The sequence below is a fragment of the Nelumbo lutea genome, chromosome 3, assembly GCF_056320005.1.
Source record: "Nelumbo lutea isolate HS-2025 chromosome 3, American lotus-T2T, whole genome shotgun sequence".
In the NCBI taxonomy this organism is placed as follows: Eukaryota; Viridiplantae; Streptophyta; class Magnoliopsida; order Proteales; family Nelumbonaceae; genus Nelumbo; species Nelumbo lutea.
In genome coordinates, this window is record NC_142686.1 from 75356396 (window position 1) to 75375086 (window position 18691).

The 18691-nt window shown below is 39.6% G+C and overlaps 1 protein-coding gene across 3 annotated transcripts in view; it reads right to left on the reverse strand.

The window, feature by feature from the left end:
- Positions 1-18691, reverse strand: part of LOC148865505 (SIT4 phosphatase-associated family protein) — a 72134-nt gene that overhangs the window by 13430 nt on the left and 40013 nt on the right. For all 3 annotated transcript variants that reach the window (XM_088976132.1, XM_088976130.1, XM_088976131.1), the window contains 4 exons: positions 15372-15431; positions 14739-14855; positions 8054-8148; positions 7732-7934 (listed from right to left, as the gene is read on the reverse strand). In XM_088976132.1, coding sequence (XP_088832258.1) covers positions 7732-7934; positions 8054-8148; positions 14739-14855; positions 15372-15431 — 475 coding nt within the window. The remainder of the gene's footprint in view (positions 1-7731; positions 7935-8053; positions 8149-14738; positions 14856-15371; positions 15432-18691) is intronic.

Consider the following 18691-nt stretch of genomic DNA (forward strand, 5'->3'; position numbering starts at 1 on the left):
GAGTCCCTATCAAATTAACGGTATGGATCAGCTACAGGATCCCTCCAAAAGAGGGAAATAGCTGAGGGCAAACAGGGAAGCTCCCTACCAAACTAGATTAGGAAACCTGTTTCTATGAACGTATCTTAAGCATAGTCCTCCAACTAGACAAAAAATGAAAATAAAAGCAAGGCTCCCCTTACACATATACTATCATAATCCACCTTTTCCTCAGAAACCCAACACCTCCATTAGAAGGCACAACCCAAAAGAACCACTAAAAGTCCCAAGCTCTACTCGCCACTGCCACATCTCTCCCTTTCCTCAAGTGTCTTACCACCGTCCTACCTCATCCTCCCTCCAAACAAGTAACCTGAGAAGTTTCCTCCAATTTGTTGTCACCAGCCTTGTTTTCTTCAATGGCTCCTCACTCTTTCTGGTGTGTCCTCATTAACCACAATCCTACCACCTACAGCCTCCAACTTGTCCCTATCTTCCAGACACTTGAAAATTCATTCAGTTGAGACCATCTCCTATTAAAAAGAAACCAATCCTTACCTAGTATCAATCATACATTTAAATGAATTTGTTACCATACTGTGGGCATGATTAATTTCAATAACCTTACCAAATAAAATATCCACTTTCATTTAGGACCTAATCTTGTCATTGTTAAAAGTACCAGACACGAACCCACTCTCTCCATCCACACCACACCCCCATTTCTCGACCAGTCTTATCAATTGTCACACCCAAAGACTGGCCCCAACCCACCCTCTTCTGCATGTGTATTTAGCAATCTAAGAAGAATTTTCCAAGTCACTGTCCAGCATAGATGCAGCCAATCCTAAGCCACCTATATTTCAAGGTTTTGTTTTGCATTCCACTTTCAGTGATTATGAAACACAAATTACTATAGAAAATCAACATTCAATATGCTTAAGGATTCTGAGTTCAAGGGATCTTGATTGCGAGCTACAGATAAGTTCTTGAAGCAAATCACCCATCCAACCCAGGTATTCCTCATGAAGATATCATTTTCTTTGATTCTTCATGCATTTAAACCCCAACTCCTACAACCTTTCCAACATCCAACTTATCTGATTCTTTTTTGAATCAGAAAGCTTCTCTTTTTGCTGCAAGGTGCCAACCAGATGGTTGGTAGCCTATCCCTGAAAGCTGAACTACTGTAGCCGAAGTAGCAGAAAAAAGGAGAAGAAGAGATGCTGGAATGTCGAACTGTACTAGCCAGTCAACCATACTATTATTTATATTTGAATGTAGTACAAGATACAAGAATTTACGGGAATGCCCCTGATTAGTGATGGGACACCCAATTAACTTAAAACATTAAACGGGCTTAAGCCCATTAACACAGGCCCAGTTACAGGATAACTCAAACTTAAGTATGGGCTAATAAGAAGACAAACACTCATACAAAGAGACATCATTCTAACATTCTAACATCCCCCCTTAAGCTAAGCATGGATATAAATCAAGTTTAGCTTGCCAAGTATGTCCCCGAACTTTGTTGTTGCCAGTCCTTTAGTCAATACATCTGCAATTTGCATCTCTGATGGAGTATAAGGCACACAGAGTTCTCTTGAAACAATTCTCTCTCTAACAAAGTGTTGATCAATTTCAATATGTTTTGTCATGTCATGCTGCACGGAGTTGTTGGCAATATTGATAGCAACTTTATTATCACAATACAGCTTGAGAGGACCCTCAGCCTTAATACCGATCTCATTAAGAAGAGTTCTGAGCCATAAGAGTTCAGCAACCCCATGTGCCATAGCTCGGTATTCTGCTTCTGCACTTGATCTAGCCACAACATTCTGCTTTTTACTGCGCCATGTGACCAGGTTTCCTTCCAAGAATGCACAGTAACCTGAGGTTGATTTTCTGTCTCCAACAGACCCAGCCCAAACAGCATCAGTGTAAGTTTCAATTTCAAGTTTGTTGTTTTTCCTGAATAGAATTCTTTTCCCTGGGCAAGTCTTCAAGTATCTGAGAATTCTTTCCACTGCTCTCATATGAGGGATTTTTGGTGAGTGCATGAATTGACTGACAACATGCACTGCATAGGCAATGTCTGGCCGAGTAAGGGATAAGTATATCAGTTTTCCTACCAATTTTTGGTACCTCTCTTTATCACAGTATTCCTCACCCATTGATTCTTGTAGTCCATGGTTCGGTTCTATTGGAGTGTCAGCTGGCCTGCACCCCATCATGCATGTTTCCTCTAGGAGATCTAGCACATATTTTTGCTGCCATATATAGATTCCTTCTCTTGATCTAGCAACTTCAATCCCAAGAAAATATCTCAGATTTCCTAGGTCTTTGATCTCAAATTCTGAAGCTAAGAACTCCTTCAGCCTCTTCATCTCTTCCACGTCATTTCCAGTAATCACCATATCATCCACATAAACAATGAGAGCCATAAGTTTGTCATCATGTCTCCTTGTAAACAATGTATGATCTGCACTGCTCTGAGTATACCCCACTTTCTTCATGGACATACAAAGTCTCTCAAACCATGCCAGGGGAGACTGCTTCAAACCATAAGTGCTTTCCTTAGTTTACACACCTTCTTTCCAACATCATAGCCAGGTGGAGGTTCCATGAATACCTCTTCATGAAGATCACAATTTAGGAAGGCATTCTTCACATCCAGCTGATGGAGTTCCCAAGAGAAATTTGTTGCTAGTGATAGTAGAACCCTAATTGTTTGAGCTTTGCTAATGGAGCAAAGGTTTCCTTGTAATCAATTCCTTCCTTTTGTGTAAATCCCTTTGCCACAAGTCTGGACTTGTACCTCTCGATTGACCCATCTTCCCTGTGCTTTATTGTGAATACCCACTTGCACCCAACAATGCCTTTCCCCTCTAGCAGGTCCACCAATTCCCACGTTCTTGCTTTCATTAGGGCTTTCATCTCTTCATTCATGGCTTCTTTCCACCTTGGAATAGGTGCCGCCTCTGAGTACCCGGAAGGGACACATATAGAGGAAAGAGTATACACAAAGGAGTGTTAGGCAGGAGATAAGTGTGAGTAAGAAACATAATCAGCTATGGGATGTCGGGTGGTACAAGAACAAACAGGCTTACAGAGAGCAATAAGAAGATCCAAATCCAAAGTGACCGAGTCAGAATTACCTTGGATTGCAGATACAAATTGGTTTGAGTTCAACTGGTTGCAATCATGAGGTTGAGGGCCCTTCTTCCTTCTGCCTATTGGAACCTTCAGGAGCATCTACTGTATTAGGAGAAGTATCTGGAACACTGGGAGCCTCGCTAGGTTGACTCGGAATGTCACAACTAGGAGTAGTGGAAGGTAATGAAAGGGGAACAAAAAATAAGGGAGAATGAGAATCCTCTTCCAACCCACTAGTCTCCCCTTGAAGAGGATTCTGAGAAGACTATAAATAGGGTTGAGACTCAAAAAAGACTACATCTCTGGTGACATTTTTTCTTGGAGACAGGATCATAACACTAATACCCCTTTTGTGTAGAAGAGTACCCCAAAAATATTCCCTTCCTAGCCTTGGGATCCAACTTGGTTTTCTTTGGATCCTTCACATGTATGAAGCATGTACAGCCAAAAACCCGTGGAGGAAGAGGAAATTTTGGAAGAGTGGGACACAAAACAGAGAAAGGAGTCTTCATACCCAATACCTTAGATGGCATTCGATTTATCAGGTATGATGCATTGACTAGGGCTTGAGACCAATATTGCTTGGGCCTTTGTGCTGGAAAAGTAGGGCTCGAGCTGTCTCCAATAGTGCTTGTTCTTGCGCTTAGCAACCCCATTTTGCTGAGGGGTGTAAGCACATGATGATTGGTGTAACATGCTTGCATCTTCCATGAATAAGTTCAGGGATCTTTCAAAGTATTCAGCTACATTGTCTGACTGGAATTGCTTAATCTTCTTCTCAAATTGTGTTTCAACCATCTTGCAAAAAATCATGGTTATCCGTGGAACTTCATCACGTCCTTTTAACAGATAAATCCAAGTGCACCGAGAATAATGGTCAATAAAACTGATAAAGTAACGGAAGCCATCAATAGAAACAATGGGTGAAGGTCCCCAAACATCAGAATGAACCAAATCAAAAGGAACTCGAATTTCATTACTAAAATTGGATACATTGTTCTACATTGATTTGACATTTGCCACACATCACAAATTAAACTTTGACTTGGAATTCCCTTACATAATTCGGGAAACAACAACTAAAGAAGAGAAAGACACATGACCTAGCCTAGCATGCCACAGGTGCAACCTAGCTATTGACTCCACACTTTCCGGACTAGTAGTAGCAGAAGCTTGTAGGGCTGAGCTGATGTCTGCATCAAAATAGTAGAGGCCCCCATACTCATGACCACTCACAATCGTTCTCCTCGTCAATCTGTCCTGGAAAACACAATGAGAGGGAAAAAAAGTTATATTGCAGTTCAAATTTTTTGTAAGCTTTGAAACAGACAACGGATTTGAGGTAAGATTAGGAACATGTAGAACTGATTTTAGAGAGAGATCCTTGCTTAGGTCAACCACCCCCTTTCCAGAGATGGTGGAGAGAGACCCATCAACCACTCTCATCTTATCCTGGCCAGACAACAAATGATATGAAGAGAATAAGGAGGACATTTGTGTCATATGGTCAGTGGCTCCGGAATCAATCCCCCAAGAGGTAGAATTAATGGAACTAGTTGCACTAAATGCATAGGATGTACCTGATTTGGCAGGAGAGGTGGAAGCTAAAGGATTGTTCTTCAGACGAGCTAATGCCCGGCTGAGAACCTCTACCTCACTAGTTGTGAAGCCCAAAGTACTTGGTCCAGAGGAGTCAACAGACTGCCCTATGGAGGAAGAGGACACTGTCGGAGTACTCTGTGAGTTGTCACTATTGTTGTTGGTGGCAAGATTCCCACTTGTTGTGTGACCCTTATATTGCCTTTTGTCCTTTCTCAAAGCAGTTGGCTTCGGATGAGGATACAAGACCCAACATTTCTCTTTGGTGTGCTTCTCACCACCACAATGGGTACACTTGAGGGACTTCTTGTTTGGATATCTATTTCCCTTAGTGGAGACTAGGGCTGAATGTTCTCCAGATAGTCCAGTTGGCTGTGTTTGGGAGTCAACTTGCATCTCCCTTCTCTTGACTTCTTCATTCCCCACCAGGTAATAGACATGGTGAAGCTCCGGGAATTCATCTCTCCCTAGAATTTGTGACCTTATACCCTCATATACTAGGTCTAGGCCAGCCAGAAACTTGAAGGCTCTGCTCTCTTCAATTTGCTTATCATGTCTCTCCTTGTCCCTGGCATTTTCCCAATCTAATATCAAGTGATGGTCAAGTTCTTCCCAAAGACTTTCCAGAGTTGCAAAGTATGTTGCAACTGTCATATCACCTTGCCTTAAGGCAGCAGTGTCTTGATTCAATCTGTAGATTATAGCATTGTTTTTCTTCTGTCCATAGGTCTTAGACACTTTTTCCCAAATCTTGGCTGTTGTAGGAAAGTGATAAACAATCTTGGCAACCCGAGGAGTCATAGAGGCAAGCAACCAAGACATAACTGTGGCATTCTCCTTGCGCCACACAGCATAATCTGCACTGCCAACATCAGGTTCCTTCTTGCTCCCATCTATGTAGCCTGTGAGGTCACGGAAAGTAATAAACAACATTGCAGAAACAGACCACTCCCTGAAGTTGTATTCGTCCGGTAGCACACTTGTAATTTGTAGGTTGTGCAGATTAGGGTTTTCCAAATTTGAAAACCTTGTCGCAGGTCTGTTATCCCTAGAAGAAACATCTCCGGATATTGAAGACATTTTGACTGCAACCTCTGTGTAGATGGCACTAATTTAAGACTAGCTGAAGCAGTTCTGAAGCAGTTCTGAAAGGCCGGATATTGAAGACATCATGACTGCAACCTCTGTGTAGATGGCACTAATTTAAGACTAGCTGAAGCAGTTCTGAAAGTTCTGAACCAGTTCTGAAGCAGTTCAGTTACAGCAGCAAATGAGGTGTTCTGGGCTGGTAACCGATCTGTGCTATGCAGACTCCACTTGAACTTCAAGTACTGCAACTGTAAAGAGGTTCCCCCTCCTTACGGCCAACACTAGGACTGCTGAAATCAGTCCTCAACTAGGTCTGTCCTATACAGACCTCTCTTAGTAGCCGAATAGCTGCTAACTACTAGAAACTAGTAGGACATCAGTTTCTGGGTCTTACCTCCCTTGCGCCCTACAACCAAGGGAAACCCTAGGTCGAACCTTGTGTTGTTCTCCTGCAACCCTAGGGTTTCACAGCAGCAACCCAGATAAAAAAAAAAAAAAAAAGAAAGACAGCAAGAGAGAGGAGATGGCGTCAACTGTAACCAGGAAGGTGCTCAATGCTCTGATACCAAGAAAGCTGAACTACTGTAGCCGAAGTAGCAGAAAAGAGGAGAAGAAGAAGAGATGCTGGAATGTCGAATTGTACTAGCCAGTCGACCATGCTATTATCTATATTTAAATGGAGTACAAGATACAAGAAATTACTGGAATGCCCCTGATTAGTGATGGGACACCCAGTTAACTTAAAACATTAAACAGGCTTGGGCCCATTAACACAGGCCCAGTTATAGGATAACTCAAACTTAAGTATGGGCTAATAAGAACTCTTATCAGCCGAACACTCATACAAAGAGACATCATTCTAACATTCTAACAATCCCCTCCTGCTGGGGGGCGGGGGGGATGGGCTACCCCCATTGTGTAGCCCCTTCAAAAAGATATTAAAAAAAAAAAACTTCTCCTTTTGCTTAGCTCAAAACCAGCCTCATTTCTCTTATCTCCTGCCCTACTGTACCATACATTCCACAGGTATCTCTTATAAGAATTACAATAGGACCCAAAATACCTACACTCATGGTAAATCAATTCTTTACCATCATAACTCTCTTTTCCCATTGTTTACGCTGCTTGAGTAAATTTAATCACCACCCTATTAATTCCACTTGACTCTTTCAACACCATGTCACCATTACTGTAGGGTGTTGTTCAAAGATAGATGATATTAGGTACACCATCAAATACTTACATGTGAACCATATTTCCACCAGCATAAATACCATAAATCAATATAGTAGGCATAACCGCATAATCCATCAACTGAAATCCAAACTTGGTAAAATAAAGATCAAGATAATACCCACTTACCCACTACATACAGAAGAAGGCTTGTTGTAATTTATAAAAGGTTTAAATTCTTGCAACATTTATCTGTATCTCTGCCCTTCTCTAAGTGTCTTAAATGCATAAGAATGATTGCAAAATCTTCAACAATTTTCACCATGACATACTTCATGGGGCAACAAATCTTCCCATAACTCATTAGTATATGGCAGGGATCAAGTACCGAACAACTCTAACATGAAAATGACAACTTAAACATGGAAGTGACCAAAGTCAAGTAGGTTGAGTCATCACTTATTGCTATATGCTCTGGTTATGATACTGACATCTCGTATACACCATTGAATCTCATATGGGTCTACTGTAGTTCCTATGCTTTGCATAATACCTGTATTATTGTACCTTACTATTACTTCCTTCTCCAATCTCAATTGCCTACAAAAAGCTGTTAGAAGATTTGGAGGTAACATCATGAAGCAGGAGTGGAAATAAAACTAGGCATTGGAATTTCAAAGTACAAACTTTCATGTAGGTGTGGAAATAGCAAATAGCAAGAAAGAGGTAGCTTACCAAGGCTCCCCAACATGCCTTCAACCGTCTCTGGATCAGCAGTTATAGCTGGTCCATGATTCATCTGGCGACTGTATGTGTGATATGGACCTAATGCTGACCTCTTAGGGTCTAATAAGGATATGCATACAGACAATGAATGAACTAAAACAGATTTTGGTCTTGAATCTTCCAATGCATGATGGAATAATCTTCCCACAAAACTGCAAGCAGACACACAAGAAAAAAAAAGATCTATTACCCGAAGGGGAAGAATGTACAATGTAAAATATCCTAACACCATCTCAGGCCACACAATTTGGTGTGAAAAATGAAAAAGTACCTTGGACTGGAGATTTTTGCAGCAAGTCCTGGAGGAGCACACCGAGTTATGGCACAGAGTGTTTCTGCAGCATTGGCATGCACTTCGGGAGAATCCTGTATAGATAATAATAATTAAAAAAAAAATTACTTGAGATGAGTCGAATTACAGAAATATTATCCCAAGCTTTACTCCATAACCACATGTGGTTATCACCATATGCATATCTTACTCTCTTTTTTCATCTCCCATTTGAGTGGGCATGGGGAAATAGAGGGAGAGAAACATCCAGCTCCCTCTAATCAACGATGATTAAAAGGTACCAATCCAAAGGAGCCACCCAGAAATCTGCAAAAAGACCTAATTTGGAGAGAAGTATGCTACATCTATATTACTATTAAAAGTGTGAGTGTGAGAGTGGAACTTTTGTTTGTTTGACTAAAATACCTCAATTTTTAAATTTGGTTGCTATCCAATTATAAGGACAAAAATGTAATCTGAACAATCACTTTTCTCCACATTCAAATCCCTCTCATTGCATAGTTTTCAAGGCGCCAAGGCAAGGCTAGGTGACAGAGGGGCGCCTTGTCGCCTAGGTAGGCACCTAGGCGTCGCCTAGGCAATGGAATTTTTATGTTAAAAACATAGATCCTAGGGTAGTTCCCTAGGTACCATAACCATATCTCCTTAATAATTATTCATAATTTTCAAAAGAAAAGTATAAAGTTCTCATCAACATGTTTATGAGAAGAAAAAGAAGAAGGAAAATAAAACTCAAAAAATATAGGGGTTGAACCCTTATTTTTGTTATAGGAAAAGAAGAAAAGAAAAAGTATTGGTGGTAGTAGTAGTAGAAGAAGAAGTAGAAAAATATATGGAAGCAGAAAATGTACTGATTAAATAAAATTTTTAAGCTCTTCCTTATTTGCTCAGGTTTTGAAGTCTTTGAGGGTTCAATAAAGCATTTAGCAATGTTTGTGTTGATTAAACCCTAATAAATAAGAAAATAATAAAAAGAAATTAGTATATAAAACACAAAATGCTTAATTTAATTTAATAATGTCTATTTTATGATTATAATCTCAAAAAAGAAAGAAGAAAAAAGTATTCTATAATAGAAAGTAAAAAGTACTTGGCAATTAGGCAAGGCAAGCCTCAAAGGGCGCCTCGTCACCTAGTGTCGCCTTGACAACTACGATTCATTGAATCCTATTCTTGACTAGAATACCCCTGTTTTTGAATTTGATCCCTCTATAATTGTAAGAGCACAAAATGTAATTTGAATTTGATCCCTCTCGTTAAGTCTTATATTTAGGGTATTAACTCTCATTCTTATATTGGATCCTATTTTAATTAACCATATTAAAGAAAAAAATAGTGTGATAAAGAATAATTGTTTTTATTGATGATAGTAATAAAATACAAATTTAAAATCATCATAAAAATGGAGTTGTTCACCTGTTTGGTGGTGAGTCAACAATTCAACCTTTTGGGTCATATGTGTAAACCATTGATGTCATAATAATAATAATTAAAAAAGATGAAACACACAAAAGTATACAAATATAAAAAAAAATGGAGAAAACTTTGGAAACATATTATTTACTATCATCATGTGCACACTTACTAGTGCTTGACAAATGGAAGAAACAATACTAATGTGTTTAACAGTTCCTGTTATGGCTATTGTGGTGTCATTTTTCAATAACCATTGAGTACTAATAGATAAGTCCAGGAGAGGTGTTGATTTTTCCATGGCAATGGAGGCCTTGGAAGTGGGGTAACTACAAGATGCTATGCAAAGCTATTATGCAAGTTATCATGTGGACATTGTTAACAGAACAGGATCTAAATTTTCGAAGGAACAGATGATAACCTCACTTGTTTCATGGGTTTTAGTCACGAGGTATTTATAGAAACTGGTTCTGGCTGGTCATCTCTGAATCAACTTTTTTGAAGCACTCCATCCTTCTCTCTTCACTGACAGGTAGTAGTATTGGATCAGCTTCAATATCAAGACCATTGATATTGCAATTCGCAACATAGTTGCAGTTCATTGAAAACCTTGGAGTGTCATCATTTAAGTATACAGCAGTTCCATCAGGAAATTAGGTTTGTCACAGGCTGAGGTTGCATCCCTTCTGACTGGATATAGGATTACTGGATGCCTCCACTTTTCCACTGCTTACGGAAGGGGCTACAACTTGGAGAATGCAGTTGGTTCAACTATAAGACTTTTTCAGGGCCCTTAGAAGGTAAGCTTCTGTCTCTCTTGTTTCATGTTTAACAGAGGGAGCATAGATGCATTTATACATAGTGGCATCCCACTTTGCATATGTGACATATACTAGGAATGGGTGTTACCCCTATGCGAAATACTTGATGGTTACATGTTTGAGAGTAATGAAGTCCATTATTTGAACAAGAAGTCTACTGTGACACATAGAATGCTGGCTCCAATTCCTTGGATGCTATTGTACAACAGAGATAAAGAGGTATATCCCTTCCCAATTAATGTGCCTTCACCATAACTGATGTGAGCTGCCCTCCCCTTTAAACCACCATTAGTCCCATGTATAGAGAATCTGGAGCCACTATTAAATGGGTCCAACAACATCACCAAACTAAAATTCAGAAGCAACATACAAGTTCCAGCCATTTGATATTGAATTATTTTTCGAATTCTGCTAATAGGCTTATTCACTTGTAGAAATCTAACTTTCTAAGATTGTTTAGAGTGGATCCATCTGATTGTGGACCCCTAATGCAAGGAAGTTTAAGGGTTCAATAAGGTCTTCTATCTAATGGAGGTGTTTGAGAATTTTTTTTATTTCTTTTTGAAGGGCTACACAACAGGGGGGTAGCCCATCCCCCAACCCAGGTGCAGGTGGGATTCGATCCCAAGTCTCTGCTACGACCAGCAGGTGACCTTACCAACCAACTAGTTGGCACCTTGCAGGTGTTTGAGAAATTTCATGAATGAGGAAAAGTTAAACTGGGAGTGAATGTTACTTTTATTGCTCTAATACTGAAGAAGCTTATGCATGCCATCCAAGACATGTTCAAGGTAGCTTGCATTGAAGAAAGAATGTGATGGTATGCTTCGTACTTGCAGAATGTTGGAAGAAAGAACTGCAGTTGGAGAATGTAGAGAACACTGATGTGGGCCCCACTGCAGTGGTCCCCACTGTGTTCCTAGGACAGCAGTGTAGTTATTTGTTTCAGTTATAGTAGTGTCAGTTTGAGTCAGTTTGTTAATTCAGTTGTTATTTATTTCAGTTTTTATTTACTTTATTTATTATGTAAGTACCAAGGGCAGATGTGTCCTTTCCATTATGTACTAAACATAACCTATAAATATTAAGAGAGTGGCGGCGGCAGATCTGTGAGAATCTGTCCCTCCTTTCAACAACTTGTGTTCTCTTGCTTCTCTTCTATTCTCTCTCCTTTCTCTCACTTTCTCTTCTGTTTTGCAAACCTAAAACCTTTTAGGATTCAAAACTGATTACAGTCTTGATCTTCTACCGAGAAGAATAGATTTCTACTGGAAGAATCAAGAAGTAAAGGAGCTATAGTCCTGAAAAGCAGAGTACAGCAGAGCAACAGTTCTGTTGGGATCGGAAGCAGCAGGTTTGCTCAAGGGATTCATGGATGGAGCAGTCCTAAAAGTTAAAAAGCAGGGATGGAGGAACAAATTGGTGAGGTAAGGAAAGAAATTTATAGTTGAAAAAAAAAGTAACAAAAACGGTTGGCTCATCATTCTCACAGAAAGCTATGGGTGAGGAAGAAGACAGTTGATTTGTATTCCAGAAGGTAAGGAGAAACAAGGTTGGGTGCTGACAGCTAAAATGTTAGAAGATTTTCTGATAAGATGTTTAGAACCAAGGAAACCAGAATGCTCAGATAACAGTGGCAAGAAACAACAAAAGGTTAGTGAAGGGAAACAAGGAGATTTTCTGATGGTCTCCACTTTAGTACCCAAATTGATTGGGGGAGGTAAGAAAACCGATTGGGAAAGGAAGAAGGTAGTCTCAACAAACCAGAGAGAAACTGATTGGAACGAAATCCAGGGGATAATTATGGAGAAGGTTCATAAGGAAAGACCAGAGCTTTTCCCCTTCGATGAGAAAAAGGCTGTTCTGGATTTGGGGGAAATCCAAGCTGAAATAGTGAACTTTGAATCAAGAGTAGGCCTGATTACTTTGGAGAACTGGGCGCCCTACTGTAATGAAAAGGAGCTTCCAGAAGGAATGATTACTGTCAAGATATTGGGGTTTCCATTCAACCTGTGGCAGGCAAACATCTTCAAAAAAATCGCAGGAATCTGCGTAGTACTGGAGGCCTATCACTTGCAGGATCATCATGCAGCAACAATGAAAATTTTGGGAACCCGAGAGAGGTCACACCGCATTCAAGTGATATCTTCACAGATGAAGGGTCATTCTGCTTAACAGGAACGAAGGAGGAAGGAGCTGACCTGGTAAATGGAGTACCAACTGGAAATCTTTGGCTGGAGCAAGAAAGGCTCAGGACAGAGGAAAATATTTGTGGAAATGGGACAATGGATCCAAATGCATTGTTGGGCCGACTTCCTTTCAAGGCTAACTATTTGAATAATTTTGAATTTCATCCAACGGTGTCAAAACCCTCTTAAATGGAGATCTTAAATTCAAATCCATCAGTGGGTGGTCAAATGTCAGTTGTTGAAAAAAGGAACCCAATGGGGGTATGCAGATGTCACTTAGTATCGAGGCTTAAAGGGGGTTGGCCCAAAGCTCGGACTAGGCCGGTAAGGTATGGGCCGAAGGAATTAGAGACTGAACCAGATATTGCTATGAATCACGTGACCAGCTTAAGCCCTGTTGCTTCGACAGACCCATTTTTTGGTCTATCTTTGTCTTCTCATGGGAGGCCTGACGAAAAGAAAAAAGAGAAGATTCAATTTGGGCAAGGTAAGACGGCCCTGTATTTGAGGTCCAGGAATTCAAATGGCCGCAGAATATCGATCAGTAGGAGGAATTTCAAAGGCAACGATTCAAAAAAAAAATAGGAATGCTGATGAGATTTGGGAATGGGTGGTAACAAAGTTCAACCAAGAACACAAGGCAATTAGTATGAATCTCAGACAGGAAAGTTCCCCTTTTGAGGATGGATCTCTTCAAGAGACCAAAGTGGCCAGAATTCACTCACAGCTTAGGAAGGGTTGGAGCAAGGGTATTTGGGGTTTGACTGCAGTGAAGAGGTAGAGCCTGATCTTCCATTGCCTATGTTTGTAGAAGAGATAGTGCCAAAAAATCCAGTTTTTGTGAAGCTTTCTCGTGGGAGCTTGAGGCAGCTTCTTTTTCGTATGCTACTGGGCTCTCAATGCAAGGTTCTGAAACCCTTGACAGAGACATTGTAAGTACTCGAGCTGGTAAGAATTCTGAGGAAAAAGGGATAGTTTTCTCTAAAGCCATTGTGGGGAAATTATGAAGAGATCTTGGTATGAAGACACAGGGAACAAGGAAACTTCGGTTATTGAAACAACATACTTCCTTGTCGAATCCATCAGTAATTTCTAAGAAGACGAAGAACACCAATACCGGGCATCTAATTCACATTATCAAAGTCTTCTCCAGGCTGAAAGATGGGTTCATAAGTACAGGCCCAAGTAGCAAATTCAAGGGAGTGTATAGAAGAAAAAATTGAAAGACAAAAATGTGTTTGATCAGAAGCACTATTGTTGAGAATCTACCTAGCTGCTTCCCAGTTGGTGGTGAGAAGGGAAAAGAAAGGGTGAATGTGGAAAAGGTGGTGGAAACTGGTCTCCAATTAAGTAAGAAGTTTGGTTAATGGTTTTAGGAGGGGAAGAATTCACTAGAAGAGCACTTCAGGAGTTAGAGCGACAGTACCCGCTGAATACTAAAAGCCCTTGATATGATTAGTGTCAGCTTTTGGGCTTTCTGTTTAGGGAGATTTTCAATTGGGTGGGCATATTGGCATTAGTTATCCGAGGGGCTGTGCACTTCGGAAGCAAGTTTATGGGTTAATTTTCTGAGATTTTCAATGTCAAAGTTTCTTTTTTGTCTCTGGGTTTGGGAGTTTTGGTTCTTCTCTTGGGTGCTTTGTCATTCTTATTGGGTGAAATCTCATAATCTATATTGCACCTCTTTCTTCTCTTAATAAATTTCCTTTTTTATCTACTACCAAAAAAACTGATGAGAGCACCCTCATTGTAGAATGCCTCTGAAAAATAGTGAATAAGAAAACTGAGAATTTACATTACAAGCTGATCAAATGTTGGTAGAAATGAGAGATACCTGGACCAAAATCACATTTATATGTTTTTCCATGTCAATGTACCCGATCTGGCTACCATGGATATTGTTTTTGTTTCCTCCTTAATCTTGCTATGTTAATTATATGTGGTTTTTTAATTTCTTAGGATTTTGGTATTATCCATGTATTTAAAATTTTCATTGATCATTTATCAAAAAAAAAATTATTGATCCTACCACAAGATTTCAAAATTGGTAGCGGCCCCAGTAAATTAAAAAATTTTACGCAAGTCAAGATATCCTATGAATACTCCTCAAAATTGAAATTGTGAACCTTCATGACAACTACAAACCCATATTGAATACTTCCAAATTGGTGTCCAATTATGTATATAAAATACGTAGTTGAATCTGTTTTCAAACCAGAAAATGACACTTATGATACTTACAGATGAGCTAAACTTATCCACAATCATCTCAAGCACATTTGTATCTTCCAACCACTGCATTGCATCCATGTAGTTTGTGTACATTTGTTCATCCGCACCAATTAGACGAATTAAAACCTGCTCAACAAGGGAAAACATAATGAGGCATAGGTTTTAGAGAAATTAATAGGTCATAAAACAACTGAATGAGTAGTAGTCTTTTTTCCTACTTTCTTGAAACGGTAAGATGTTGCATTGTACAACGGTATGGTTCATGTTTATAGTGACAATTATATGTCTCATGATCAAGGATATTTAAGATTTTTTGCTTATATGAGTTTTTCCAATACTTCTATGTTGGGATTAGTTACTAGTTCGGGGGGAATCCAAGCTCCAATGTCATACCAAAATGGTGTTTCTCCTAAAGTTAGTAAAAGAAGAAAATGAAGAGAAGATAATGTTGAATAGTTGGAAAAAGGGTATAATTATATTCTAGAAATATATAGAGAAGTATGGATACAAGGTTTTATACTAGGAAAAAAGGGTATAGGAAGGAAAAAAAAAACAACATTGAAAGACAAAGGCTGGCATATAGTGTGTCTCCAACAATTAGATCAAGAGAAACATAATACAAATAAATGATACAATACCAACCTCCATTATGGATGTAATCCCAATAAGATCAACAAGCTGGTGGAAAATTTCCTGATGAGCCTAGATGATCGCATAATATCAAAAAATAAGTTCACAAACATATAGAAAAGGGGATATTTTGCAAATTGTGTTGCTTTGCAGCATATGAATGAATAAACACAAAAAAAAAAACAACATTTAAAGTAGATTAACTGTTGAGTTTTAGAATGCAGCAGATACGGCTAAATTAGATATGACACAGACTTTGGTGGCTGAAAATGGCTAGAAGAATAAGTTTAGGAGTAAATATCAAGTAATTGGGCAGTAGTAAATAATTATAAATCCAAGTACAGAATTTAAACAAAGAACCTAGAACCAACTTATGGTTTTTTAATAAATACTCAGAAGAAGATTTCTTTAAATTAAATAAAAATGCACAAGAAGTAGTTGTGAAGGTTACAAATATAAACCAACTGTCCAACCCCCAAAATTACAACTAGGCGCAAAATATAGTGTCTGTGTACCCATGTTGGGCTAAACTATCCGCCAAACTGTTGGCCGATCTTCTAATCCTATTAATTTGAATCAACATATCCCTTGAGAGCCTTTTGAACCTCTTAAGGTCACTCCTTAGGAGCCATGAAACTCCTTCACCTTTCTTTCCACAACTTTTGAATCACCTTCAATAATTAGCCTCTCTAGATCCAATTCCATTGCTTTCTCAAGTCCATAGACAGCTGCTTAGAATTCTGTTGATGCAACACCATTTTGCCCAATGGACCCGAGAAGAAGGCACATATATTACCTTCATCATACCTGATAGCACCTCCAATTCCAGCGGGGCCGGGATTACCCACACTACTTCCATCAAGGTTCAGTTTAGCCAACCACAAGGGGGGGGGGGAGACCAGTTCACCATTGCAATCTATCTTTTAGAAGAGGATGATGCTATAGCCCCCCATGCCCTGAACAAATCATCAAATTTGAAGTCTGAAAACAAGTTGAGAGTCTTGACCCAGTGAGCCACTCTTAGAGTTATGACTTCAATCAGTGCTTCATAGTTCCTCTCCAATCCCCAAAAATTCTAGAATTTCATTCCACAACAGCTTACCCCATTTAGTAGAACACCTACAAATAGAAGGGTTGAACACCCCTTCCAAGCTAATAGGAGAGAACCACCTGCAACCAAAAAATGAAGCAAACCATTCCCAAATAAAGCTAAAAAGGACAGGAAATTAGAAGATGGACTGCAGTCTGACCATTAAGCTAACACAAGCTGCACCAGTTGGGTGACAAACACCAATTTGGCCTCTTCCTTTGAAGCTTATCACAAGTATTAATGCAACCATGATACACTTCCCAACAGAAAGCACCGACTATAGGAGGGATGGGAGAACACCAAATTTCTTTACAGGGAAAGAGGAAGGTGAAGGAGAGGAAGCTACAAGAGAATAAAAGAAGGATTTACAAGTGAAAGTCGCAGAAGACTCAAGGCTCCAGAACCAACTTATGGAGCACAATCCAGATAAATGTGATCAAAGGAATTAAAACAAAAGGGAGGTACGATCCAGATAGGGTGACAAGACAACGCCACTCATACAGCACAACCTGAAACTATTGAAACACACAATGCATCAGAAGAAGAAACAAGGGGTAGGAAGGGGTAACTTGTTTTGGGCTGTGATGTAAGATTGTGTTTTCTGCTGGGGAGGGTTAAGAGAGCTTACCCCTCCCCTCTTGTCTTGTATCTTCTAATTAGTTATTAATGAAATTGTTCTGTTATTGATCAAAAGAAAAAAGAAAGACACTGTCAATGTCACAACTTTGTGATTCTAAACCTCCCATAATCTTTCCCCTAAGTCTTCTTTTTTATTTGAGCAAATTCAGGATGCACCAATACCCAATCTGGAGAAACCTTGCCAATAGCCACCAATAGACTTCTTAAACTCCGGCACTGGTCTTCAAAGCATCTTCTATTTCTTTCCTTCTAAATACACAAATACACCAACAAACCGGAAATGGGATGCAGCTCCAAAACACATTAGCCTTCTTACTGCCTCTAATCTTCAGCCACATGGAGAAAATCCATGAAGGAACAAATACTGGCCAAATTGAATGATTAGGTGTTCACAAGGAATGAAACCAGCCACTTTACAAAGAATGAACAGATGATTCACAGATTCCTCTCGTTCTTTGCATAAGCAACAAATACTGGCTAAACTAAATCCTCTACTCTTGTATGATTAGCAGTTAACACACTATCCATAGCAAAAAGCCAAGCCAGAGCTTCCACCCTCAGGGCACAGAATTGCACTGCCTCCAGCCTGATTGAACTCCATTTGACTCTCATAAAGCTGAGTAAAGAGATTTAACAGAAAATTTACCATTGGAACATTCCTTCCACCATAGCTCATCTCTCAAATGGTCTGACACCTCAACTCTGTCCAACTTTTCCAGAAAATCAATACATTCTTCAACCTTTTCTTCAAGCAGTTGATCTCCTAAACTTTGGACACCAGACCAGCTGATCCACACATCTTTCATGGAACTGATTGATTGTGATATCATGATCAGATAGTCTGTAAAGCCTTGGACACAACTCATTCAGCTTACCCACCCCACTCCACTCATGTTTCCAAAACCTTATGACTACTCCTAAACATTGGACACCATACCAGCTGATCCCCACAGCTTTCATAGCACTGGCTGATGGTGATATCATGATCAGATAGTCTGTAAAGCCATGGACACCAATAATTCAGTAATACCCTTCCACACAAACCCCATAAGATGATCTAGCGTCCCTCAATTCCCAACCAGACCTCACCACCCCATACTACCCCACCACCACTCTCCTCCACAACGAATGTCTATCCTTCTCCAACCCAAACCTCCACAACCACTTCCCAAGTAGCATTTTATTAAAAGATCCCACTCTTCTAACCCCCCCAAACCCCTCCCTCCTTTAGTCTGCACACCTTATCCCATTTGACCAAGTGAAACTTCTTGGAGCCCCCTCCACCCACACCCTCCCTAAGAAAATCCCTTTGTAAATGTTAAAGATCAAATTAAAGGACAAAAGGAATTGACATTCCCTTTTCTCGCTATTTAGCCTCTACCTGAACAAGCAATAGCATTATACTAAAAGCAAAATATCAAAGTATAATTGACAAATTCTCTTAAATTAAGCACAAAATTTCTGAATATAATGAGGATCTTGCTTCTTTGTTTGGTTCAGCCAACTATAACTGGCCTATTCTCTAATGTTCTATTTAGCTCCTCTACTCTTCTCTCTTGTAAGATTCGGTTTATTGCACTATTAGAGTTTTTTCTCTTTCTTT